At 46.5% G+C, this 26560-nt stretch overlaps 2 protein-coding genes across 3 annotated transcripts in view; both read right to left on the minus strand.

The window, feature by feature from the left end:
• The window catches only part of NEK9 (NIMA related kinase 9), a 28081-nt gene extending 27580 nt beyond the window's left edge, over nucleotides 1-501 (minus strand). For both annotated transcript variants that reach the window (XM_080618852.1, XM_080618851.1), the window contains exon 1: nucleotides 298-501. In XM_080618852.1, coding sequence (XP_080474978.1) covers nucleotides 298-486 — 189 coding nt within the window. In that variant the 5' untranslated portion in view covers nucleotides 487-501. The remainder of the gene's footprint in view (nucleotides 1-297) is intronic.
• Nucleotides 502-6860: 6359 nt separating this feature from the next.
• TMED10 (transmembrane p24 trafficking protein 10) lies at nucleotides 6861-21117 on the minus strand. Its single transcript, XM_080617786.1, has 5 exons — nucleotides 20827-21117; nucleotides 16748-16868; nucleotides 12207-12280; nucleotides 7948-8074; nucleotides 6861-7245 (listed from the first exon to the last, which is right to left on the minus strand). Exons 1-5 carry the CDS (start codon nucleotides 21052-21054, stop codon nucleotides 7124-7126), a joined length of 672 nt encoding a protein of 223 aa, XP_080473912.1. The 5' UTR covers nucleotides 21055-21117; the 3' UTR covers nucleotides 6861-7123.
• Nucleotides 21118-26560: the final 5443 nt, after the last annotated feature.

Below are 26560 nucleotides of genomic sequence, written 5' to 3' on the forward strand. Positions count from 1 at the left end.
ACTCAAATATGCCAAAACCCAAACCCTGTGCCCCTCGACACTGAGGGCCGAAGTCAGCGCTCCGCACCAGCGCTGTTACTCGCGGGGGGAGCCTCTCTGCGGCTCTCCAGGCGCCGGCGCCTCCAAGCACCCATCCTCCGGAAACCGCCCCACTCGCCCCGACGGCGGTCCTCGGAGCAGCCCCCGAGATCCCTTCCTCGGGGGAGAAGGGGAAGGAGAAGGAGGAGAGGGCCCCTCTCCCGCTGCCCGGCGGGGGCCCAGCCCGGCCCGCCCCGCCCCGCCGCCGGGGCAGCCTACCTCGGTGCGGCGGTAGAGGGTGGCCTCGCCGAAGGCGCCGCGGCCCAGGGTGCGGATAGGGATGTAGTGCAGCTCCTCCTGCTCGCCGGGCAGGCCACCGCCGCCGCGGGAGCCGCCCCTGCCCGAGGACTCGCTGCCGAAGTCAGAGCTGATGGAGTCGCAGTGCCGTTCGTACTCGCCCAGCGACATGGCGGCGGCGCAGCCCCCCTACGGCCCGGCTCTCCCTCAAAGAGGCCCGACGGCCTTCATGCTAGCTCCCAACCACGACCCGGAACCGCTTCCTGCCGCCGCGACGACCTCCGCGCTCCCGCCTCTCGAGGCCGCCGGGCCCCGCCTGCCGCGAATGGCTCCAAAAAGCGCTGGGGTGTCCGGAACTCCTGTCCGCAGCGGGGCACGGGGCATCGTCGGAACCGACAACGAAGCGCAGGCTGCCGGAACCTCCTTCACCTTTTCCTCCTGCCACTTCCCGCCGCCTCGAAAAGCCTGCACCAGTGCCTCAGGTCTAAACAGAGACGTTGTTTTACTTGTCTAGAAGTCAGGAGTTCAGGGTTATTTTCCTTAAACGCTTTCAATTTATATTTCGGTAATCAAAAAGGTCAGGTTGGACGGGGTTTTGAGCAACGTGGTGTAGTGGAAGGTGTCTGTGCCCATGGCAGGGGGATTGGAACTGGATTATCTTTAAGGTCCCTTCCAACCCAAATCTGTGATTCTATGATATCTACGGAAAACTGCCTGAAGTAACTGATTTCCATCAAAAAAAGTCATTACTGTTTCTTAGCACACAGATATTAATTTTTCTTGTTGCTTAACTGTACCACACACTATATACATTACAGAAACACCCCAATAAACACCACGGCTGTATCCCAACCTCAAAGGTCTGCTGGGAAGATGACCATGACACTCATGGTTTGTGACTTTTTCTCTCTAACCAAGATGAAAACTTCAGCAGTAACATTTTATATTTGGAGCTGCAATAACTTCTCTGTTGTAAAGAAGTACTAGCAGCATTAGTCTTCAGTGAGCCATTGATTTTCTTCAGAGGCCATTATCATTTCAATATTCTGTTTTCAAAGGCGAGCAGCACAACCACAGATGGGAAAGCAGAGTTGAACAATGGAGAATGTTCACTTCAGAACACGGGATCTGACATTTGCAGGAGATGGCAAGAGCTGAAGCATAAACTCCTAAGAACAGGTACAACAAAGCCCGGTTAGCTCTTATCCCACTACCTCGGAAAGACACTTTATTGCTCAGAGCATGAAACAACAGGCAGGGTTCCTTACAGTGTGGAGAAGGTTAAAGAGCTGTTCAGCACAATATGATCCTGTTTTAAAAGTAACTCACCCATCAAAATTTATTTGCTGTGCATCATAACTATTTCTGTACAAAGATGTCCTTCCAAGCAGCAAAGACAGCATGTCAGTTTTAGAATTAAGGGGTTTGCAGGAACATATGAAAGAGCGCAGACATGTTCTCCTAAGGATTTCTCTCCACTGCAAGGGGAGTACCTGGCTAATAATAATAATAGTAATTGAGATGGCAAAATCTCACAGAAATGGGACTAAGGAATCTGGACCAGTTGTAGAAAACCGGAACAGTAATTGGAAAAGGTCAAGCTTCATTTTTCCAATTTGAAAAGTAGAGTTATCTCGCCAATTTTACCTACAGTACTACACAAATACTCCCATAAAATTACCACAGTAGCAGCTACAATCAGGTTTACCCTCCCCACAGTGCTGCCTTTACTACACTTTAAAATGCAGGGTAGTAACTCTTACAGCAGGATTCTTCCTAAGGGAAGTTTTTACTGAGCATCTAAAGAAATTACACCATCTAGAGGCAGTGTGCCGTTCTGCCTCTTACAGAATCGTTGCTAAAGCATGAATTTGGATAAGGGTAGGAACACTTTAAACTAAAGTTATTTAAACTAAATTGTAGCAACTATCTGCCCTAGTTCAAAGATCTCATTCATGGTTTTCAGAGTTAAGACAATATATTGATTATATTTCTAAGACAAGGAAAGAGAAGCCCATACTGGAAAGTAAGAAGTGACAAGGCATCTACATGGTTAATTGTAATTAAGAAACACCACCATGAGATTCCAGTTACGTATGTATAGCAACTACCTTACAGCTGAGGGAAGATTATGCAAACAAAGTATATTGAGGGGGAAATAAAAGACCAAGCAGCTGGTATAGGCGAGAAAACCCTAGAGGGTGAAGCTCTGCAGCAGATCAGACCAGAGCTGCAATGGGAGCTGGAAGACACCAGCATGCCCTCCTCTCCACTTGCCTCACCTGCGTGATAGCTGTAAGAACAGCATCCCCACGTAACCAAGAAAGACCAAGTTCATCTCGTTACAATTCCAACAGAACATCCTGGTGCAGCTTATGCAAGTATTGTATAATGTGTCTGACTTGAAAGCTCAGGGAAAAGATACCTCAGGAATATCAGCCCCAAAATGAAATTAAGTGACAGGAAACCACAACAGTGAGACAGAGCAACATGACCATGGTTTTGTCGTTACCTTTTTTGAGTAACATGCCCCCAAAGGAAGTTATTCAACCTGCACATTTTATTGCAAAAACTGAAATAAACGTCAGATGGGTCCTTCCGGACATGGCAGCTTTTTCCAAACATGAGCTAAACAAATGATCCTCATAGCAAAGATCACTGGAACACACCTGGAGATCACAGGACCTCTGGCAGGCTGTGGCAGCAAGCTGGAAGTGCAGAAGCTAATGCCGTAAGGTGGTAAACCACACAGACCTCTCGCAACAGAAGGAGCAACCAGGCATCTGTAACAGCCATTTTGGAGAAAGTTTGAGTCACTTCAGCTACAGCTGAAACAGAGCAACTCCTTGTCCCTGCCAGTGCAAAGCAAAACAGGCTTCCTACAAACACTGCTGGGCAAATGCAAGTGTTCTAGTGTTACAGAAAAAGCTTGGGCTCACATGTTTCAAGTTAAAAAAAAGTCCAAGAAATGCCAACAGGCAGTTTTTCCCTTAAATCCTCTGCTCCTTCCACCTTCCTCAGAGAAGGGCAGGCCTGCCAGAGCCACCACACTGCCAGCAGCAGTAGTCTGGGGGAGGAACAACAGAATAAGCACATGCCTGACAAATTTTCCAGGTGAAGGGGCAGCAGATGAAACTCCCAACCCTGAACTCCTGCAGTCTTCACCAGACCCTGCGTTTTTCTCCTGTGAAAAACATACCCATTTCAGGTTTGGCTCTTTCCTTTGCCAACAAGTCACCTTCAGCATGTGGGAAGTTACTTTCTCAGAGACTTTGTTCACTAAAGGCAAGGCCTTCCCAGGCAGCTGAAAGACAAGTACAGCAGAGGGATACAGGTAAAGATGAGAGAGACAGAATTCATCCCATGAGCTGGCAGTGGTGAGGAGAAGCCACACTGCTTTTTCAAACCTCTGCTGTAAGACCCTATGCAATGCACAGGCAGCAATCCCCCTCATGGTCTCGCCAGCCAGTTGCCAAACTAGTCTGAGTTGTAAGTCCCTGATGTGCCAGTCAGGAAACAACGCAGGTGATGGGCTATTTCTCACATACCTGAGCAGCTTCTAAGAAGTGAGCAACGTAGTGTGTAAAATGCTTATCCCCTCACGCATGCACACAGACAGCTGCAGCAGGTACTTTGTACAGGATACAGCCTATGCTGGCATAGCGGGAGGGGGAACACACAGAGATAAGCCTTACTCAGGAATGCTCACTCGTGGTATTAAGTAGTGTAATAATTACGTCGTTAGTCACATTGATAAGTGGGTGGAAGGGGCTGGAAACGTCTGATGCAGTTTGCTACAGGCAGGTATAGATTTAGCAGTGATGCATCTGTCACACACAAAGATGGGCTCAGACCCAAGTATCTGCAACAGCTCAACTTCAACCTCCTTTCCAGAAGTGAAATGGAACGAAGACACTCGCTCTGCATGCAGAGTGCTGTAAAACAGCCCAGACACACCACAAACCTACCGCATGACAACAGCTGTATGATTTCACATGCTCAAACATTCATTCGTGAAAGAACTTGCAAAGGCTAATCCTTATCCAAAGATCTGGGAATTTCCCTTCTTTAAATCCTCCCCGATAATACTAACAAGTTATGTAGCACTCATGTGCCCAGAGTCCTGTTATGTGGCATATGTTACTTGGCTACTGCATGACCAAAGGGTCACAGGCTCAGCAGAGATCTGACAGCAGTTAATACTCAGCCACTCTCTTCTGTGAGCATCTGCCCCTCACACATGCCCAACTCATCTTTGCAACAACTTAATATTCCCATTAAAGCACAAACCCGGAAGCTAATTCCATTTGTCTTAATGAGCTAGATTTTACATAGGAGCTGATAGAGAAACCCAGGACCTGTGCTCTAGAGCACCAGCCCTGTTTCACTATCAGCCTCTAAATTCCTCCACACAGAGGTATATAACTACGAGGAGGGGCAAAGGCAAGCAACAAATGGTAACCTGAGACACCTCCTCTGCTGTGCTGGTCCCACTCAGCAGAGAAGCTGGAACAGCCAGTACGTTTCCAAAGCCTGGAATTCTCAAACTCCTTTGGCTACAGAAACCCAAAGGCTTGCGAGGGGGGGCTGCGTACTGCAACACATCAGCTTGCACAGGAATGTGCACAAAGAGGAGAGACACACAGACAACCGAGGCGGGTTGGTTCTCCCAAAAGAAACTTTATTTGAGAAAATTGACAAAAATCCCCCAACCATTACAGTCATTACAGGTAAATCCACACCAGCCCCCTCACCTGCTCCCCAGTAACCACACCGGTACAGTGGAAATCAAAACAAAACACCAGGACGATGAGAGTGTAAGAGTCACCTGGGGAACTTAAGGCCTCGCCACCATTTTTAAGATAAAGATATCTTTGTATTCAGATAAGGACGGGGAGAGCATATCAAAACAGTAAGACTGGAAAAGTCCCTTTCTTGTACTGTCCTTTCAAGTTATATAAAAACAAAAGCAAAACCTTAACAGATCTCAGGCTTCAAACTGTAGGACCTAAAACTACCTTCAAATGACTTCTGTAATTCACTCTGGTGGCACCACTGCTGTTCTGCACTGTAACAGCTTTCAAAACGTACAAGGATAAAATGGATGCAAGGGCAGAGGAGTGGACTTGGGTTCTTAATATGGCTTTATCAAAAAAGAAACAAATTAAAAGCAATCTAAGCACTTGCCAGTGGAACTAAACTCCAGGAACTTGGCAATGGGAAAGGGGAGGCAAAGTACTGATGTATTTAGATGACAAGAGGTCATCTTTCCATCCTCCTTCTCCCATTGCCTCACCCTGGGCAACCGTTTCCTTCCCATCAATAGATCAGATTCAGATCTGAAATTATAAATCCATGTTATTTTTCAAAATGATAGGCTGGGTCCAGGGCCATGACAACCCCTTCTCCAGCCAGAAGTGGCTTAGGCACAGGACACCACAATGCTGTACTGCTGAACCACTTGCTCTGAAGCTGTGCAAAGAAGGTGAAAGAATTTCAATCACTGCCTGAAAACTGCAGCACATCAGTCCAGGAAGTGAACCTGCCTGTTTCTTCCCAACCTGGCTTATTTAACATCATGCCATTTGGGCAGCTGAGATCCAACAACAAGCTGCTTGCTCTCTCTGTAGTACCGCACAGAATTATAGAATTAGAACAATTCTGTCGAGCGCACAGTTCAGACTCCCCTCAGACACAGAATTAGCATATTCCTACCCTGTGCTGCTTCTCTGAGTTCATCCACATTCTTCTGTCTCCTCTGCCAATCTGCAAAGCACCTTGCACCCTCAGACCTCAATGCGGGGTACAGGCCCTCATGGCTCATATGAGTAGCATCCCACCTTGCTTTGAGGTCTCAGAAAATAAGATTCAGCCAGCTGCCTGCTGGATAAACACTACCCAGTTAGATGGGAAAAGTCTCCTGTTCATGGAAAGACCATGTTTCCTAGCATAACCTGCTCCTATTGTTCTGTGACTGTATCTGACTGAGGCCTCCTGTCTGCACAAAAGGCCATCCCTGACCAAGGCTTTCAGGAAAGCCGCTGTATCATTTCAGAACAAGAGAGGCAAATCAAACATGTGGAGCAAGGGCAGGACCAAGGCTGGACAGCATATCTGAGCAAAGCAGGCTTCTCCTTTTCACACTCAAACATGCTCGCGAGCCCTCCTTCCAAGGCTCCCCTTCCTCCAGGCTGAACCACCGTAACCCAAGTGCCCTGACCTGTCAGCACAAAGACACCAGCTCCCACAGGGAGAAACACAGAGGTCCACAACAGGGACCAAACCTTGGACCTCCCTCTATCCTCAGGCCCTGCTGGAATGGTGAATCCTATTGCTTTGCACTCACCTCCATTTGCACAAGGCTTAGATCCCAGCCAGTCAGAACAAGGGATCCCCCACTCTGCCCATGCTAGCTGCATGGCACCTAAAGAGCTCAGTAGGGTCAAGTGGCTCAGAATAACACTACAGTCACAGAGAGATGGGAGACATCATCAAGCCAAGATTATAAAAGGAGAACAGACAGCGCAAAAAGCTTGCTGCAGCTGTCATGGAAACATCTTTTTTTTATTTAATCGCTGCCCCAGGAATACCCAAACCCATCACAACCTCCCCCACCCTCAACATCCAACAGGATTTCACAAGTCCCCCGTTGCCTCCAAAGTTTAGGCTCCCCTCCCCTTTAGGGTCCAAGTTCCTGCAGAAAAGCTCCCATCAGTGGGTATCATCTGTGATATGGCTCCAGGGGCCATAGCTGCGTCCCAGCGGTGTCCAGCTGGGTCTGAGAGGAGGGGGAGGAGGACCTGCTCCTTTACTCAATCAGTTTCTTGGCCTTGAAGAAGCGGCGCAGGTAGAAAACTTGCCAGGTGGCCAGTCCAATGAGACAGCACATGGAGAAAATGCTGAAGTACAGAACCCGGGTGTTTGTCGACTCTGAAACAGATAACAAACCATTAACGGGAGTCTGACATGGCAGGATGCGCCTCCAGAGGGCAAAGCTCCCAGGATTTTCTCTTCCCACCTGTCAAAGGCAAGATAGGAGGTAATGGCCTCAAGCTGCGTTAGGGGAGGTTCAGACTGGATATTGGGAAAAATTTATTCAGAAAGGGTAGCTGGGCACTGGCACAGGCTGCCCAGGGCAGTGGTGGAATCACCATCCCTGCAAGTGTTCAAAAACCATGCAGATGAGGCCCTTAGTTACATGGTTAGTGGTGGATTTGGCAGTGCTGCGTAAAGGCTGGACTTGGTGATCTTTTCCGGCCTAGTTGATTCTGTGATTCTAGATCATACAGCATGAAGGCAAGGGCACTGAAGCATTAGCAATACTTGAGAATAAAAGCAGAGGAAACAAAAAGAGGATAACAAGGTGAAACTGAGGTTAACGGGCAACATTAAATGGCACAGAGTAATTCACATTAAGAATGGAGACAGAAAGAAATTATTTCTAGAGATGGGACACACAAGACTCAGTGACTGCTTCGGAAGGAGAAATATCAGCAGGTTTCCCTTACTAGGAACAGAACAAGCAAAGACCATTATACTTGCTTCATCTTCAAATTCTGTCCTAAAAATACATTCAGCAGAAGTAAGGAGTCTGAGAGCTCCATGCCTCTGAAGGGGCACACAGTCTCTTACCATTTGTATCCCTCATCTCCTCTTCTCGTTTCTTCATATAAGCAAAGTCGTTAACAATAGACTCTGAAAGATCTTCCAGGCGCCTCAATTCTACTTCCAAAGGCTTCAACTTCTCCACTTTAGCAATCTAGAAAACAGAAGAGTCAGGCAATCATTGAGCCAAAACCAAAAGCTCCCACATGGGTTTTTACTGCCAGTTTGAACCACTCCTCCTCACACAGTACAGATTTGGGGCATCCTTCCCCTAGGGAAACACCTCTACAAGTTAGAAACTACCATTGCATAAAACACTATCACTTCTCCCACCTGTTCTCTGAAACACACTTTCCTACTACTCCTCCTACACAACAGAGAAGCACAGTATGCACACAAGCACATTTCTTCCTTATTCGGCCTAATGTTAGCTTATTCACATTTGGCTTCTGAGGAGTGGGTAGAAGAGCTTGCCACATGACTAAAGCTCCAGTGAATACAAGTCAGAGACTGAGATACAGGTGACTAACTTACATACGCATATGACATTGTTCTATAGACACACAGGGTATTAGCACCAAGACTCGCTTTGCTAACTGTTGCCATATGCCCCCGAAAGTCTGATTCCCAGTGGCAGTTGTTTGATTACACCCACAAAAGCTCAGGGCTTTTATCACTTAGACTGATGACCTCAAGGGCAGCATAGCCTCTCGGTAGGTTCCACGCAGCTACGAGGTGCTCCATCTGCCTCAAGCCACCAGGTGACGCTGCTGGAATATTTACGGGACAGGCTCCCGTTGAGCCAGGGTCAAGGAAAAAATACATTTCCCTCCTAGAAACGGGTTTTATAGAACACCATTTTTTGTGCAGAACATGCAACCCACAGTCCTACTATTCAAAGACTTGTATCCAAAAGGAAAAGTCCAGAGGAAATTAAATTAGAAGGCACAGTCCACAACAGCAACTACTGAAAGCTGAACATGTCCCTTCCCCAGCCCTGGCTGTAACCTGGCTACACATTACGTAAAATCTGTGACGACATTACTCACAGGAAGCTAACTTGCAATTCCTGCCACTGCTACAGCATAGAGTTTGGGTAACTCTGGTTCTTGGGTAGAATTTGTCACCATTACCAACATGTGACAGGCCCCCACCATGAAGGTCAAATGCTGTGTTCCTAAGTAATGCAGCAGAAGAAAGATGCGCTACAGAAAACACACGGAGCACATGCAGCTCACCACCAGTCTCATAACCACACAGTATTCCTCAGACATAAGCCACAGGATGGCATCCCTTAGTGGTCCATGCTGACAGGCAGGCAACAGGGTGCTCACTGTGCAGGCATCCCTGAAGCATCACTTCCAGAGGCAGCTGCCTGGGCATCAGAGCCCATCTGAAGAGATGCTCATGACCAGTGCTAGCTCATCAGCCATTTCACTGAAGGGTCTTCACATGACACACATATCCTGGCAAGCTGCAGGCCATCAAGCAGTCATCTGAGGACTTTTGTGCTGAGGCGAGCTGTATGTCACAGCTCTGCCAGCACAGCAGTGTCAGTTCAGAGTGCATTTGTGAGAAGGGGTAGGAAACAAAGTTAAACCCCTCCTGCATTCTAGCCAACAGGTTGCACTAAGTAAGCCCTGTGGTCTGGACATCTATCTGCCACAGAGCTTTGCTGCCACCAGTGTAAGCATGCCTATGGCCCTGACTGCTGATACAGCTAGAACAAGAGGTGTGTAACACACACAAGGTCTCAGGCAGCTATACTGACAGGTTAACCCCCACTGACTAGCTCCATTATCTTCCTGGAGGGCACTTTTCCACATTCACAGAAAGCTACAAAGGTTACACTGGGAAAAATCAAGGCTTGTCTGCTCTATCGTGCATCCCTTCAGCTGCTCTGAATAGGTGTGAAACATCTGATGGCTATTTTTAGTCCTGCGTGTACTCCAAGACATACCTGGAACCTCTTTCATCCCTAGTGAAACCAATATGCACAACTGCTCCAAGGGATTTTGTAAAAAGCCCACCAGCATCCGTGATGGCAGAACACCATCATCCTCAAAGGAACATCTGGACCACCAGAACAACTGAAACAATGCCACTAAACTTCTAAGGGGCAACTCAAAAGGTCTGTCAAAGCCTAACTCTTCCACACCATAGCCAATGGCCAAGAATTGACAAGGAGTAGCTGATCTGGAAAGGAACCTAGATCATTAAACCTTCTTTGTGCCTTTTGAAAAGTCTTATCCTTTTCCTTAATTTCATTTCCACTTACTGAATGGTTAAAGTCATTCCCTACCCCAGAGAACTAAGGTATGACACTGCCATGCAGTTAGGTTTTCTAGCCCAGCTCACTCTCCCAGTTGCTTTGCTCAAGAATGTCTGGATCTTATGAAGCCAAACTTGAACACCAGCCCTCTTCTCACTGCAACATATCCATGCACAAGCAGGACAGTACCGATGACCCTCGTTCAACTCCTTGCAGTAACTCAACAAGTACTGGGTGGGAAAGACAGGTCACTGGTACCTTACAACAGATGAGCATCACAAACAAAAGGCTCAAAAATAAGGCTCAAAAATGCAGCAATTCCAGGAAAGACAACCAAGCAAGAGTCCTCCCCTCCAAGGCCTTATAGCAACCTGTCAAGTCAAAACCCATGAATACTACAGCAACCTTGGGAGAGAGAGAATGAAAAGAAGAAAACACACTGCAAAGCAGTGTGGCTAAACATCCGCAGCAGCTGTATAAACACTAACTCAGTCTGAGACATGCTGCTCAACAGGGCTTAACAGTCTTCCACTCTGAGAGGTCCTCACAAGCCAAGGATGCTTGCCAGTACTGCCGAGATCTGCATTTGGTATCAGGTCAGACTGAAAGTCTAAGTTCTTTTTGTACATGGACCTTTTCCATCCATCTCACTACAGTGACAAGCATAACAGATAATTACTTTTATTCCAAGAAGTTTTATCAGTACAACCAGTAAGTATGCAGATAAATGAGCATAAGAGAACCTTTCTGCATAGGGACAATGCTTCTAGGTAGCACTACAATAACATAATTCAGAGTATGCGGTGGGGTTGTATTTAAAGAGATTCTTCACCTGTAGTCATTATAATCCAGTTATGCTGTTAGGGGTCATCCCGTGAGATTTCAACATCTTGTAATCCTGCAGTAGCTGGTGACCAGACAGCTGGCCCAAGGATTGCTCTGCTCTGGCCTGACCCCAACCTCTGCTTTACTCTCCATGTAGGATGTGCTCTAGACTGACTTAGGCAACAATTGCTCTGCTCCTCCCTGACCCCAAGCACTTTATTACTCTACACATAGGATGTCCTCTAGAGTGACGTAAGCCACACAGGACCAGCTAGCCCAAAGCTCAAAAGCTTATAAGAAGTCCAGCATGACCATCTCAGAAATTCTTTTTCCAACTGACACCATACACAGCCTCTTCTGCCACCCAGTGTCCTCCCCAAGGCATCTCCCACACTATTGTGTGCAGTGGACCCAGCAGTCATTTGCAGGAATCTTTCTCCACCAACAGCTCTCATTTCCTCAGGCACAAGCTCTGTGCTGTGGACTGACTGACCCCAAGTTCTAGTGAGCCAAAAGTATTAGTAGCAGCTATCAGAATTCATCATCTAAACCAGCCGGGACTGTCCCAGCCACAAAGCAACTGCTATTCCACACAGCTGGCTTTTGAGTCTAAGAAAGGCATGTCCTCCTAGGACAGAAATGTTTAGGCTTTATGCCTACTTGCAATGTCATGCCTTCAAACCAAATACTCATTTCACACCAGCTACTACTCTGCCAAACACCACTACATTGATACAGTTACACGTATGCCAGTTTAGCAACGCACAAGTGCCATTTCAGGGCCGTTAAGCCAGCACATCTTACAGTCAGGAAGAACAAGAACAACATAACCTGACCTTTAGGATGGTCTGATATTAACCCGAAATGCCCCCCACTGCTGGGCATTTTAGATCTCTGTCTCTTTTTGCTTATAATGCCTACACCCAGAAGCTGGGTCACTCTGTTCTAGCAAAGAAATTCACACATTAGGCTCCAGTCCCCAGAGTACAGAATTAGTTTTAGTTGATGTCTGTCCTTTTGTTTTTTTGTTCTCCCCTAACACACAAAGCTTCACTGGAATTGTAGGTTGCAAGCCGGCTTTCATCACCGCTGAGAAAACAGCTTCCCATCATGAGCCCCAGATCCACAAATGGCATCACGTGAGTGCTGGGAAAAGGGAGCCTGCAGTGCAGGCAGCCAGGGGACATACCTCCTCGTAGTTCTTTGCTTCAACTCCATGCTTCATATCCAGGATCACGAGCTGGTCCGGCATCCTCCCTGTTCCTGGAAACATAATGAAAGGATTCATTGTGTGAAGCATTCAGCCTGCCAGGAAATCACCAGCTCTCCCCACCACTAAGGAAGAACTCACAACATCACTCCCCTCCCTCCATGTCTGCAGCTAAGTGAGGAGGCAGCACAGTACAGCCTAAAAATACAGAGACTTCACAATAAATCCTGGCTGAAGGAGAGCCTCACAAAGATAATGAGAACAAGCTGTAACTAAAAGTGCTAAGTGTGTACAGGATGCAAATCACTGCAAAAACTGCAGAGATTAGAAGATGAATACCAGCTGCTACAAGACACCCTGGCAAAGGACAAGTCACCAGAGGGACAAATATTCAATTGAGAAGCCCGCGTTCCTCCTAGCAGGAAGTATACCAGCAACTTGTCAAGGTTACTGGGGTTGTAAAATGGTTTTACATTCAAAGGAGCAGAAGCTAAATGCTCCAATTGAGGAATATGGCATATGGGGACTACTGACCCTCAGATGCTGCAGTGTCTGCAGAAACAAAAGCAATCCCTTTACCAACACATCTTATCAGGAAAAGAACAGCCCAGAAGTCTGAGACCCACACTGCTAATGCAAACCCTGAGATGGGAAGAGGCTTCTGAAGCTGAGAAAGCATCACTTCAGAGAACTGTCAGCTGGAGCTGCATGAACAGCAAGGAGTCAGCAGCACAGTAGGTATCTTTTAAGGCTGTAGCCTCCAAGCCAGAGACAGCTACAGCTAATAGCTTCTTTTAACTGCTACAAACTGTCACATCTGAGAACATTCACAGGAGGGGAAAAAAATATATATCTATATTTAGGCTACACATACGATATACCCTGAAGAATGCAGCATGTCAGCAGAGCTGAGTACAATATTCTACTATACCACCCACCAAGGAAATATCTGAACATAACGCATTCTGAAACCCCTGCACATTGGGCTATACAGTTGTCCTCAGCTGGCTGCCAGCAAACACAAGGTCTGAATTCACTTATACCACAAATTTCAAAGTCTTTATCCACGAGCATGTCCAATACTCACACTTTGCCTTAGGAGGCTGCCAGGTGGACATTCTCTCAGTCCACAAACAAATTCAATGTACAGGTTACACTGGATCACTCCAATCAGAACAAGGAAGATACTCCAGATCTTCAAAACAGTATCGCCAGATTTTCTCTCTACCCACCAAACAGCTCTTCAACACACCAGAAGCAGAACCACCACCACCACCTCCTATACTAGGAGAACATGGAATAACCTACTGACAAGATGGTCCATATCAACTGCAAAATGTTTCTTCAGTTTCCTGAGGGATACAGGAGCTCAGAATTCAAAGCCAGGTATGTAAGAGCCCAATGGGAAAATTAGGATTAGGATGGATTTTTTTGTTTTCTTATAAAAGTCTGGTTACTGTGAAAACAAACTAAAAATCCCAGCGCTGTTCTTCAACAGACAGGCTGTGTACAACCACCCAATGTTCCTTTCTGCAACCACAAGTTCTGGCCATTTAGGCCATACATATACCATCATGCCTAGAGACTGGCAGGTAGAACAGCCAACAGTAGCTGCAGAAGAAAATTCAAAGCACACAGTTTAGTGAGGGGGTTGTTTTAGCATTGTTTAAATTGCAGCAACTTGGGTGGAAAGCTGGAGCTTCCAGGAAGAGATGAGAAAAATGAAAAGGCTGGTGGACAGGCGTACAGAACTGGAAGGATTAATTCGTCAGGCTGGAAGCAAGAGCTGCCAAGAAGCAGTAAGAAAGCAGAAACCTTAGAGCTGCTGCTGGGTGCAAAGGGATGGAAAGCAGACATTCTGCAAGAGGTTAACATTGTCAGGGACTGGCCTGGAAAAACTCAAGCTGCTCTTCTACAAGCTTACTAAGCCCAAGGCACTAGGCAGCTCCCTTCACACTTATCAGATCCTCAGTAACTCCCTGCTTCTCGCGCAGCCTGGGCTCTCCAGAGCAGACTGGATCAACAGCAAAGAGAAAAACAGTTAAGTCCCAGAGATCTTGAACTAAACTGATCCCTACGTCCCCCAGGTGGTCTTCAAGAGGTCATTTCACATGAGCACAGAACTGTTTCCTGGGATTAGAGGAGCTCCTAGCCTGCAAAGTCGTTTGAAAACCAGGATAGTTGAACTGCCAGGTGGACAGTTGAACCAGAAGAAAATGAGCCATAACACTCTTAAGAAAGTTTGGGAAGAGAAGGATTACAGAAGGGTCAAAGAGGTAAAGATCTGCACACAGGAAAAGTCCTTCAGGGGAGCATGTAGTAAGGCCAGGCTGTTCATCTCCAAGATTAGCATATGGTGCGAAAGTAAGTATGCCTGGGAAAAGAACACTGGTCAGGGAGACAGGACCCTTCCACCCTGGAAGAGGGGAAAGAAGCCTGTTGCGCTAACACAGCTCCAAGAAGCACTCTAAGAACTCCACTCTGACAAGGTAAACCTTTCAAATAGTCCTTCAAAAAAGTCCTTCTCACTTCCCCTTCCTCATTTCTGTGGTTAAGGATTGAGAAATCCCAGTTGCTTAGATCATTCTGGTCCCAACGGCTCTGGGCTTCCTCTACCAACAGTTTTTCCTCTTCCAGTACTCCACCAACATCCTCCTTGACTGATGAGCTACAAGTCCTGACCACTTTCTTGATAAGACTGTAAAAAAAAAAAAAAAAAAAAAAAAAAGGAAAATCCAACCCTTTAAAGAGAAACACAGGGATAAAACAGCACTTGGTCAGTTTCCCCATTCCCATGCTGACCTTATAGAGGAAACAAGGCACTTCTTGTGATGTGTGATGTGGTTACTTCCTACAACCTACCTTAACCAAGTACTGCAGGTGATTAAGACTTACAGTGCCACCTCCCTTACCTAAATACTTCCTTGATTTCCAGCAGAGGGATGGGAAATACTCACTACACAGCATCTCTCTTTAGCAATGAGTTTAGGGCATCTGGGTCCGAAAAGAAACTGGCAGCTTGGAAGCTCCTAAAGAGAAGCCTGCAGAACAGGATGCAGCTGCTCAATTGAACAGTTCTAGATTTTGGCACCTAAACATCCCTCTGGTCATCAGGTAGATAAATGCATGTTATCCTCATCAATAATGAAAGTTTTAAAACAAACTTGCAACAATACATAGGAGCCAGGAAATAAACATTTGCTACAATCAAAGTAACTATAAGGGACTCAGTCTAGGCAAGAAACCTCTAGTCACAAGTACTGAAATAAAGAGTCTAGACACAACTAAAGAAAGAAGCCTTTCCCACTTTGCTGTGTGATCACATGGAAGCTATGAAAGGGTTTGTGGAACTGTCTGTAGACTTCCCAAATATCCAGGTGTTGGACAGTAAATAGCATGAGTTACTCCCAGATGACTCACTAGTGCCTACATGTCTCGATGTGTTAAAGAGCATTTGGAAACCCTACCTTTGAAGCGAAATCTTAAGCACTTAAGGTGACTGTCTTATTTGTAGAATACTATAGAAGAGGTGTTATAAGCAAAAGCCTTCCTAATCCTAGCAAAGAAGATAGCCTTCTCTTTCTGGAAACTTCTCTTCAACTTGCAAACTATTTGCATCTTGTACATGGAGCAGAACAACAAAACAGAGACTGCCTTTCAACAGGTATGAGGAATGCTGCCAGTAACTGCTCTGGGATCTTTAGGCTCTGGGATCTTTAGGATAAGAACTAAGAAAAACTGGGTCCAGGGAGCAGAACTCTTGACAGTAACTGTGAAAAGATATGACCACCTATAAACCTGCACATGCTCACACCACCACAAATGAGACTGGAGCCCATGTGTTTGCGATTTCCAGCACGTCTGTCCTGAGGTTGAGCCCAGCCACTCAAAAGCAGCACATGCGTCACTCACAGGAAATGAGCCTCGGTGCTCATTAGGCAACAGTCCCTCACTACAAATGCAAGGCTGACATCCTGCTTATTTCCCCTTCCCTTTATTGACCACTTAGAGAGCAGTTGTGGGTGCAAACCAAGGCCACATTCTCTGTACGCACACCCTCAGCTCCAGAAAATGGTTGCTAACCTAACACAGGATTCCTGCCAAGTATACACTACGGAGAGATCACGTTCCACCAAATGGGGAGTGACAATCAGCTGGGGAGAAAGATTATCCTGGCTTGACTGCAAGATGGGCAGAAGCATGAAAAGGGCAAACAAGGTTTGGTTTGCTCCCAGGTATTGCCACTCATTGCAACTGAGATGACCTCTGCAAGAGGAGCACACAATTCACCTTGCAAAAACCCAAGCACTCTACACGACAGCCACAGAGGATTACTTCAGACACAACACTGAGAGTAGATGTTCTGCAGTGAGACTGCTCACAGCCTCCTGAAGATCAGCTTTAAAAGTCAACCAGTGTTCTGCGGACCACACTCAGGATCATTTTACTCATACCCCTAAATCCACATATCTAGGTGATCAGAAGCTAGAAGCAGCCAACAGACCTTCCACCTCACTTACCCACAGGAAGCTTGCTCTCAAAGCAGGCCTCAAACATATCGTAGTCTTCAGTGGTGAATGCAAACTTGCCCTTAGTGGCATCCTCCTTGGCATACAGGATGTGCCCAGCTGAGTCGGTTATCTGCAAGAGAGACAATGAGGGTAAGAAACACCGTGCTTCACTGCTGTGGGCTCACGCTGCCTGTGCGGGAAGAGTTCTCCTACCCCTCCCTTTGGATCTGCTGCTTTCTCCTTTCAACGTTTTCCCTCCTTCCTTGCAACCGTATCAATTCCTCCCCACTCCAGGAGCTGGCAAAGTCAGAGTGCCTCTAAGGGAATTATTGACTCTTATACAAAAAACAAAACAACCCACTAAAAGGCAATCAACCAACCAACCAAGAAAAATAAAACACCCAAACCCCACATTAATTCCTCTTCCTCCTGTAACCCTTGAACAGAGACCACATTTAGGAACTCTTACTGAACCACAGTTACTCACTGCCTTCATTTTACAAGCAAAATTCATAAATTTCCATAGCAACAGAGATATGGAAAAGCCCTATGGAACATAAAAAGACTAATTCCCCTGAAGATGAAATGGAGAAGGGCACATCTATTCTCTAGAAATGAAGCATCAGTGTGGCCCTGAGTTATACAGGGAAGGTTTCCGTGCCAAGATCCATAGAAGTGGCCACTTCAGAGAACAATTCAGGCTACCCAGCGAGAATAATAACTGCTTTGTGCTAAGTCTGTGAAATAACCAAGAATAGGCAAAAACTGCAGAGGGTCTACAAAAATCCTTCACCAAAAGGACACATGTTTCATGGTGCACACTTTGTGCTCAATTAAAAGCTCTGTCCATTTGAAATGCTCTGACCATGGAGAGGGGTAAAAAGTGAAGGTATTACAATACTGCATGTAAATCAACAGTGCATGTTCCACTGTAATGCTTCCCAGTTCTCCTCAACTCTACGTTTCTACAAGTATGTTTGAAAAAACATGGATGTTGACATTACCAGAGGTCTTTCAAAGTCTTAGAGGTGAAGAGACTAAAAAGCTTGGGAATGTTAAAGGTATAAAAGATGGAAGTACACAAACTCATTTGTCGTATGGAGAAGATAAGTAAGACATTCTCCTTTACTCAATCTTGCAACAGAAAAATAGCCTTGTTTCCTTGTACAAAGGCCATACAAAAGGACTATGTACACGAAATTATTCTAAGGAAACACTCTTTATTTTTATTAGAATACCAAATTAACTCCCTGACATGGAATACCACTGATGCCAGTAGCCTGCTGGATTGGAAACAAGTACAGACTATCACATGGATAATGAAAGTGGCTGCATTAGGCAGGAAAAATACAGTATATAAATCCTCGTGCCTCAGGATATAAACCATAGCAGGCAAGACTTTAGGAACAAGCTTCCTCTAGATTTAGATTATCCTGTAATTGTCTGTTGCAGGATTATGCTGTAGCTGCCCCTGCACCATATGGTATTTGTCAGCATCTGAGAACAACAAGGAGCACCGTTCTCCCGCACTGTAGATTCTGCTCAGAGCTCTACTTGTGTTCAAGTGGTGAGCAGATGAAAGCATGCTGCACGGTCAAGCACAGGCAGCTGTGCTGCCATCCCCCTGCCACAAGCCACCAGACACAAGCCACCTCCTGCCTGGAAGCCACCAGACTGTTGGGGGCACACAGCTGAAGTGAGCAAGCCCCACTAGAGTACAGGACTGTCCACATTTGACCACACAAACACGGAGCAAAAGCATGTGTTCTGGCTGCCATATGGCACATACCATTTAACAGGGCATTAACTGAGATGTTAGCTTCATGAGTATGATACCATATCCTCTGTACACTAGGTTCTCCATCCCAAGAAGTGGTCATAAGAACACAGTGAAGAAAGCTCTCAAATGTCTCTATTATTTTGAGCACTATTCCCTTAAAGCTTTGTAGACACCAGAGCTAATCTTTAGCTAGAGAATATTACGTAGCTTGATCCATTTTTGCCCTTTGCAGCTCTAGCAATACCCTGCTCATGAACAGGATTCTGGACAGTAAAAGCTCTGCTATCTGCTTTCATCAAAACTGAATAGCATTACCCAAATCAGCCAAAAACATGGCCCATTCAGGCGGGCCTGCGGGGGAGGGAGATGCTGCGAATAGCCCAGCCAGAACACTTGTGGGGGAGTTGACCTGAAAGGGATTTTTTATGCTATTCTAACGTTATTTACGGTAACGCAGTCCCCTACAGACAGGGCATTGTTTGCCCTTGACAAACAGCCCAACAGTTCCCCAAAGCACTCGCCTGGACAATGGGACAGGGGCACGTGGCAAGGCCAAGGGGGACCTCCGCCACCCCAACATCATCCCTCAGCAGCCAGCTGGCAGGGCCTGTGGATTCCTCCAACACAGAGGGTGCCACTGTTAGCGCAGGGTGTCGCTCGCACGCACACAACTGAGCTCACCGGCAGGAACCGAACCGAGCCCAGCCAGAACTACCAGCCTCCTATGTTTGGTGTCTCGATGCAGGGGACTGAAGCGGGCCACGCGGTGCAGGAGAGACAACCTGCAGTCATGATGTACTGAACTAACCTGCCCCACGCAGGCACAGACAGGAAGCACACACCTAGCAGAGAGGTTACAGCACTTGAAACAAACCCAGCACACTGGGATGCCACAGCACCCCTGAACAGTAAGAAAAAAAGCAAGATTGCATAAATTACTGTTTATCCTTTGCAGCTTTTCAAACTAGTACAAGACTTCCTTTTAATTTATTTTTATTTTGCAGATAGAATACAACAGAGCTTCCATGAGCAATCCTGTCTGGATACCAGCTTCAGCAGCAAAGCCAGACTAAAACCCACGAGTGGGATTCATTGCTTCACCACCTCCCTAGACAAATCCTGTCATAAAAGCGAGGTTTTGGATGAGACTGTGGGATGGGTTGATCCCCCATCTGGTGGGCAACCAGAGAACCAGGAGGCTTGATCACCAGGTGGTAAGAGGCAGTTGGGAACACAGCGCTTGATCTGAAATACACGCACATTACCATGCAAATACTATAGAAATGTGTTAAAGCATTAGCGCTGCTTGGTTCTGCCTATATAGAGACAAGTTTCCTCTTACAAATGATGTAAGAGCAGCAGAACAAGGTTTTTTAAAAAGCAAGACTGCAGAAACAGCCTTTTATAGCCATTCCCAAGCACGACTGCCAATAACACAAGGCCTTCAGGTGTCTGTAGGCTGATGCTGGAAGGCCAGCTTGAGTTCAGATCCCAGTAACACTGAGTTTAGAGACTCCTGATACTATTTTATCTCTGTATGCTTACTTTGGAAGCCTTTGGGAGCTTAGAGAGAAATAAAAAGCCCTTACTCAGGTAGGTGGGGAATTTGAAAACAGCCTGGGGAAGGCAAACTGTGGACAGAGTGAAGCCGTTGAAGTTTTAAAAGCTGCTTGTCACATAAGTGTATTAGTCACATATATTTGGTTGACCTTCTGCCTATACTCCCTAAAGATCCCTTAAGATCATTTTCTTCCCTGCAGCAAACACCTGCCTCCTTAAAATCCATGTGAGACATGATAAATTAAGATGGGAACATCCATTTTGTGTATCAAGGCCTGCTTTCTAATCCCTCACCCTGCCCTACCCCTGCAGCAGGCTGCTCCATCTCTTAAAGCCACGTCACCGTAACTCCTTACTCCTCATATCCTGCCAGCGCTTATCGCTGCGGCGGGGCCTGACAGACGCCGTAGAATCCGAACGCCGAACGGATGCCATCAGATCTTTGGGGTGAAAAAAAAAGGTTTTGGCTCAACCCAAACTCCTGCCTCACTCCCTGTTACCCCATACCCAGGCGGCAGAGCCCCGGCAGGAACAGGCAGGCCCCAGCGCAAGGCGAGTCCTGCCCCATCTCTCCCCGCAGGTCAGGCGCACCGCGAACCCACGCGTGGCCCGTGTCACGCGTGAAGAACGTCACCATTCCCCACGCCCCGCCCCTGCACGACCGGGGAGGCGGGGACACCCCGCCCGCCACGGCCTACCCCCACCCGCCGCCTCCCCCCGCCTGTCCGGGCGCCGCTTGCGGTCGCACCTTAAGGTTGGCGGAAGGTCCGGTGGAGGAGCCCGGCGGGGCGCCGATCTCGTACTCGCCCGTGACCAGCGTGTCGCGGTGGATCTCCTCTCGCAGGCACTTCCGCGCCTTGCCCGGTAGCTGGAAGGAGATGGGCCGCGCCGGGCCCACCACCACGGCCAGCAACAGCAGCAGCGCCGGGAGCGGGGCCTGCCCGAGGCGGGGGCGGCCGGGAAGCGGCAGCGGCATGGCGGCGGCTCCGGGTGCGGCGGGCCGGGCCTCCTTCTCCGGCACACGTGACCAGCGCCGCGGAGCGCGTCACGGCGGGGGTGGGGCTGGGACCGGGGCTGCGCGAGGAGCGTGGCGTGCGCGCGGGTGGGGGGGCGGAGGGGTGCTCGTCGGAGGTGCGGGCAGCGGAGGTTGGTGCTCCGATGGGGCTGTTTGGTTGTGAAATAAATTATTAATGGGATGAATTCGTTAATACTGGGTGATACTGATGAATAGTGGTTGCTTTCATTAAGTCATTGGTGTAGTGGGAGGTGTCCCTGCCTCAGGGACAACCTCCCACTAAAACCCTGTCACTGGGTTGGAACTAGGTGAGCTTTAAAAAGCCCCTTCCAACCCAAACCATTCTGTGATTTTCTAATCGAAGAAATAAACCGTGGTGTGAGGCAGAGGAGCGTGCTGAGGATGGACAAGCAACTTGGATTTCATAGAGACTGCCACACAAAGTCCTTCAGCAATTGCTGCTTAATTTGTGTTTGGTGTTGCTTTCGGGTTTGTTTTTGTTTTTAATTTCTGAGGAATTTCCCTCTTGACTCCTTCAGCCAAGAAAAGTTAGTTCTGTCAGATGCCTCACTTTGCATCTGCACCCTGCAAACACCATACAGCACTGGCAGAGGTATGTGAGTGGTTTTGGCAGCAAATAAAATTATGATGATTTTTAGAGATATGCAGAGGTTTATTTTTTTTCTCTCCCTTTCCAGCATATGCTCAGGCCTCCTCTTTCTTGTTCATGCACACCCCACTCCCTCCCCATTACTCTATTTTACTCTTTAGGAACACAGCATTAAATAACCCATCTATCAGCTTTGGACCACTGTTTCCCCGGCACCCACCACTGGCTTCTGTCCCCTGTCAGCACCGTCAGGGAGCATGTGCACAAGTGGGAGAAGCAACTTACATTGTGGTGTAACCTGCCTTCACACAGGGACAGGGAGGAGCAAGGCTTCCCAGGTGTGCAGTTATGATCACCACAGATGCCAACAGCTGGGTGTGCTAAGGTGTAAGGAAAGGCAGGAAGAAAGAAACAGTAACATCACTGGAAAATAAAAAGATCTCTTATTTCTGCTAGATTGGCTAAAAACAAAAATTACAACATTGTTCCACTTGTATTTTATAAACATCACCAGTCCTCTCTCTCTGGGCAAAACATGCCTTTGATGACAAGCAGTTCGAGGAATCAGCACAAGCTTCAATCTTAAAAGGCTTAAAGCAGCAAACTTCATGCTTGGATGTTCATGTGCAGATCCAGGCAGGCCACATCATGGCCAGAGCATTTTAAAGAACACTTCTGTGCTTTCACATCCTTGTGCTTGTGTTTACCAAGACAATATGATGAGGCCCTCTGTATGAAGGAACAGAAACTAAGCCCAACTGAACAGTGATGGAGTGACCTCTTTGACTGAGGGGAAATGAAGAGAACCCTCAACAAAAAAACCAAGCCTCCCAACACAAGACCTTTGCCCTTCATTTAAATGGCATTTTAGGGAAACACAGTTTTCCTTAGCAGAGCATGTGAGCATTTTTTAAGTGATGGTAAACTGTGCTCAAATATTCAGTTCATTAAGCTCCAGTTTATTGTCTGAAATGGGATTGCTGCTCACTTATTGCACATTTCACTACATCTTTATTTTTCTAATCAGTTCACCAACTTTTCCTTACTTGGACATTTAAATTATTTGGAAACTTAACCTTTACAAAATAAATGTTTAGCTCTTTCTGCAATATGTCGAAGTATATTTGCACAATGAAAACATTCTTTCCATTGCAGCACTTAAGGCAGAAATAGCTATTATTTCATGAGCTTTAAGAAACCTAGATTACTAGAATCTAAAGATATGAAATGTTGTAATGTTGTACCACAAGATTCCTGATGCAACATGTACACCACAAATCTTTCCGTGCAGAACATTCCTAATGCAAATGATACATACCCAGCCTTCTAGCACAATTAAAACATTCAATGATGCCTTATTTTCTGGGGCAAACATCAGAGCAAGTGGCTTGTTCATGTTGAAGTAGCCTGATTTTCTAAAAGCAAAGTGTGAAGTCAACCATCAAAGAGCAAATATTTAACTGCCTACAATCGCTTCCCATTGTGGCTGTTCTGTCACAGTACATTTTTAGATCAGTTGTAGCTTCTCTCGTGTGGATGCATTATGCCAGAAACTGCCGCGCAGGCAAGTTCAGATCTATTTATAAAACCCTATCAGAGATGCTTCAGCGTGTTGTTAAAGAAAATAGTAGGGAGCTGTTGTGAGCCTCTTCACAGTCCCCAGCTTTTCACTTTTTAAAGCACTTGAGCATGAAATGGGGCAATCTTCCCTGAGCGTGCAAAGTAATCTATAGCAGAGGGAGAGCATTATAAGATCCTTTCAGCTGCGGGTTTAGAAATAACTGTCTTGCAGGGACATGCCTTAACATTTCTACAGAGTGGAGGCTGGCAAAATGCTTCCCGTAATTCTGAAACACTTAGAGAGGAGAAGGAGAGATTGATAACTTGTTACACAACTTACCAGATGAAGTGATGACCTATTTTAGCCTGATTGCTGTGTTAAGCATTGTGGGAGCTTGGCAATGAGCTGGGAGCAGGTATTCGTTCTCACTGCCGCTAACCCAGAGACAAATGGGTGTATCCCCAAAGTAAATATTACCCTTTCATCTGCCAATCATGAAACACTGCCAAAATTGAAACCATTTGGTTTGTGTACACCTTTCATATTTCCAAGCATCCCTAATGCAGTTTCACTGCTGTCTTGAAAATGATGGAGAGAGCTATTAATTATTCAGCTTTCAGCCCTGTGTTAACAAAGGAGCACTGGAAATCATTGGGTATCTCTGTAGTTTGGGGCAGCAATGGCCACTGAGAAAAATACACCCCTTCCCAACAAATTAGTTTTTTCTCCAATAGCAAAGAAGTCCACAGAGTATTGGCAGTAGGCAATTTTTGCCGTACCAAAATGCATCTTTTATCTATGGTAAATGCAGAAAACAACACTAAGTTGCTGTCTCCATGACACAATGTGTATGGATGTGTGTGAATGATGTAATTAGACTTGGTTTTTGCTGTTTCTGCGTCAGCTGCTGTGGCATTTCTGCATTTTCTTCTTTTAGACAATTAAAAAGTTAAAACAATTTTGTTCTTAAAAACTATTCTAGACTTACTTTCATGCTATAATCCTTCTGCCTTCTGCCTTGCACCTGGCAATCCACTACAGGCTACTGGGAAACTTCTGTAAAAACTACACAGGCTTTACGATGCTAATGGCTGTTTTTACTAAGCATGCAAAATTATTCATCCACTTCTTCTGGAAATTGCAAGGCCTCTTCTTTTAAGGGGCTATATTTGAACTCATTGCTGGGATATAACCATCACAGTCACCATCGTGATCACAATCCAGATAGGGATGTTATTCAGTCAACTAAAAATAAGTCAGTGGCTAAACGGCCATAAACCAGCATTGTGCTGCTCTGCCTCCCCTGTAATCTGTCCCAGAGACCCCAGGTACTGTGTGCTGTCCATCAAGCTAAAATATATGGTGTTTGGGTAAGAGTGGAAAAAACCCCACTTTTAAGGCATCAGAAGCATCAGGTAATTCCTTTGAGAAGAAAAGCTATTGCTATAATATATTTATACGTATCTGTTTCCATTTCACCCAGTGGCTGAAGTTTTTTGTACCTGAAGTAATTAACAGTCTTGCATAAGTGTGAATGGTTTTTGCTTGAAATCAAGTGTATGGGGCTTGATCTACAACATGAGTTCGTTTAGGGAAATGAAACATCCTCCATCAAAGATAACGCAGGTTCAATCACACACAAACCACTTTGAGGAAGCGAGCATTCACGATGCTTCTCTCATCTCTCCCCAGCACTCTGCCTGCTGCCAGGCAGGTTGTCAGCTTTCAAGCAACAGCCTGGCAGGCTCGCGAGGCTCCCTCCAAGCTTTCTGAGGAAATCTCCTACTGCAGCTCCCAGCAGCTTCCACCTACTGCCTTCCTGGAGCTCAAAGTTCCCATTCCCATGCCCAACAGGCGGCTCCAGCCGAAGCTCTGCTTGTCCGACAGCCCAGCAGTGTGCACCATGCGAGCTCCCCAGCTGGCATAGTCCTGATGGCCGCCCTGTCTCAGCAGCAGCTGCATTGGGATGAGCTTTCTCAGCAAACACCAGTAGAGAGTCCACTAGAAATCTTCACTCTGTGCAAGAAGCACCTGCCTTATTAGCTCCCCTCAACATCCCAGCCCCTCTCCTGTCCTCCTCTGACCTCTGCGATAAACATGCTTCTGCTCAGGGAGGGTAAGAAACTGCTGTGTACACAGGCTTTCAAGAAGCTCTACAAAAGGTTGCATTCAATTGTGTTATCTAAGCCACAGCTCTAAAAAAAAAAAATAGAGGCTTGGGATATTGTCAAGACTTAACAGGCAAACTCTCCAAGTTAAGTCATGCCATTATTTTTCTTTCAGTTGTGAAACGCAGTGCAAGCTCAGGACAACACAAAAGAGAATACGTTTCAAGGTTTGGGGCATAACTTTATGGTTATTCTTTCTTAAAAGACAAGAGCTGAGATCCACCTGGTCCATCTTAGGGGCTGCATCCCCTTTTCAAGCAGTGGAGAGAAAGAGGTTATTCTAGAAGAAAAGCAGCTCATCTCACCCTGAAGCAGACATCTAAATCTGGTGAGGTAAATCCCACATCATGTTTCTTCAAACTGAATTTATCTTGAAATCAAGGTCTAATCTGCAGTTACATTGCGTATTGCTCCTCTGTACAAGTCTGACTGGGCAGTCTCCTCAGCCAGGAAACAAATCAGTGAAATGGAGAGATAAAGTCGAGTTATAATGAACAGCACCTTAAGTAAGAGATGGTTGGCCATGCTGACCCTCCCTCCCTGCAGATCAGGTGGGGTTCTCACTCATCTCATCCCTGTCAACTGCTGGTGACTCACAGACCAGCTCCAATACCCCCTCAGACCACCTCCCCCACTGTCCTGTCTCTGCTAATGGTTAGTTATGGACATGATAGAGGAGAGTGGAGAAGCCCGCAGCAGAAAGACAGGACATATTTACTCCAGCATAAAATCTTTACTAGTTAAAGCTAGCCAGAGGACCTCGGAAGAAGACTCACTATCCTTATAAAACATACACTGCCTTTTAAAAATCTGGATGTTCCAATCAGCCATATACATGCCAATGCTCTTTAACACTGCTGAATTCTTGAACTAAATGCCTTCCAGACTCGCTGTCCAGTATCTGTGAAGGTATTCCCATAAATCCAGCTGCGTTTTAATAACTGAAAGCTTATCTGTCACAAACCTTGTCCTCAGTTGTACCTGATGGGAATGCAGCCAAATCTGTTATCAAGGAAGATGGCTGCCCTGGCTGTGGGGAAACAGCAACTGAAATACAGGACTAGGTATGAGGAAAGGCTTGTGGATGAGTGTGTTGAAGTGTAACTCTTCTAAACAACCATTAGTTAA

The sequence above is a fragment of the Psittacula echo genome (assembly GCF_963264785.1).
Source record: "Psittacula echo genome assembly, chromosome: 5".
In the NCBI taxonomy this organism is placed as follows: domain Eukaryota; kingdom Metazoa; phylum Chordata; class Aves; order Psittaciformes; family Psittacidae; genus Psittacula; species Psittacula echo.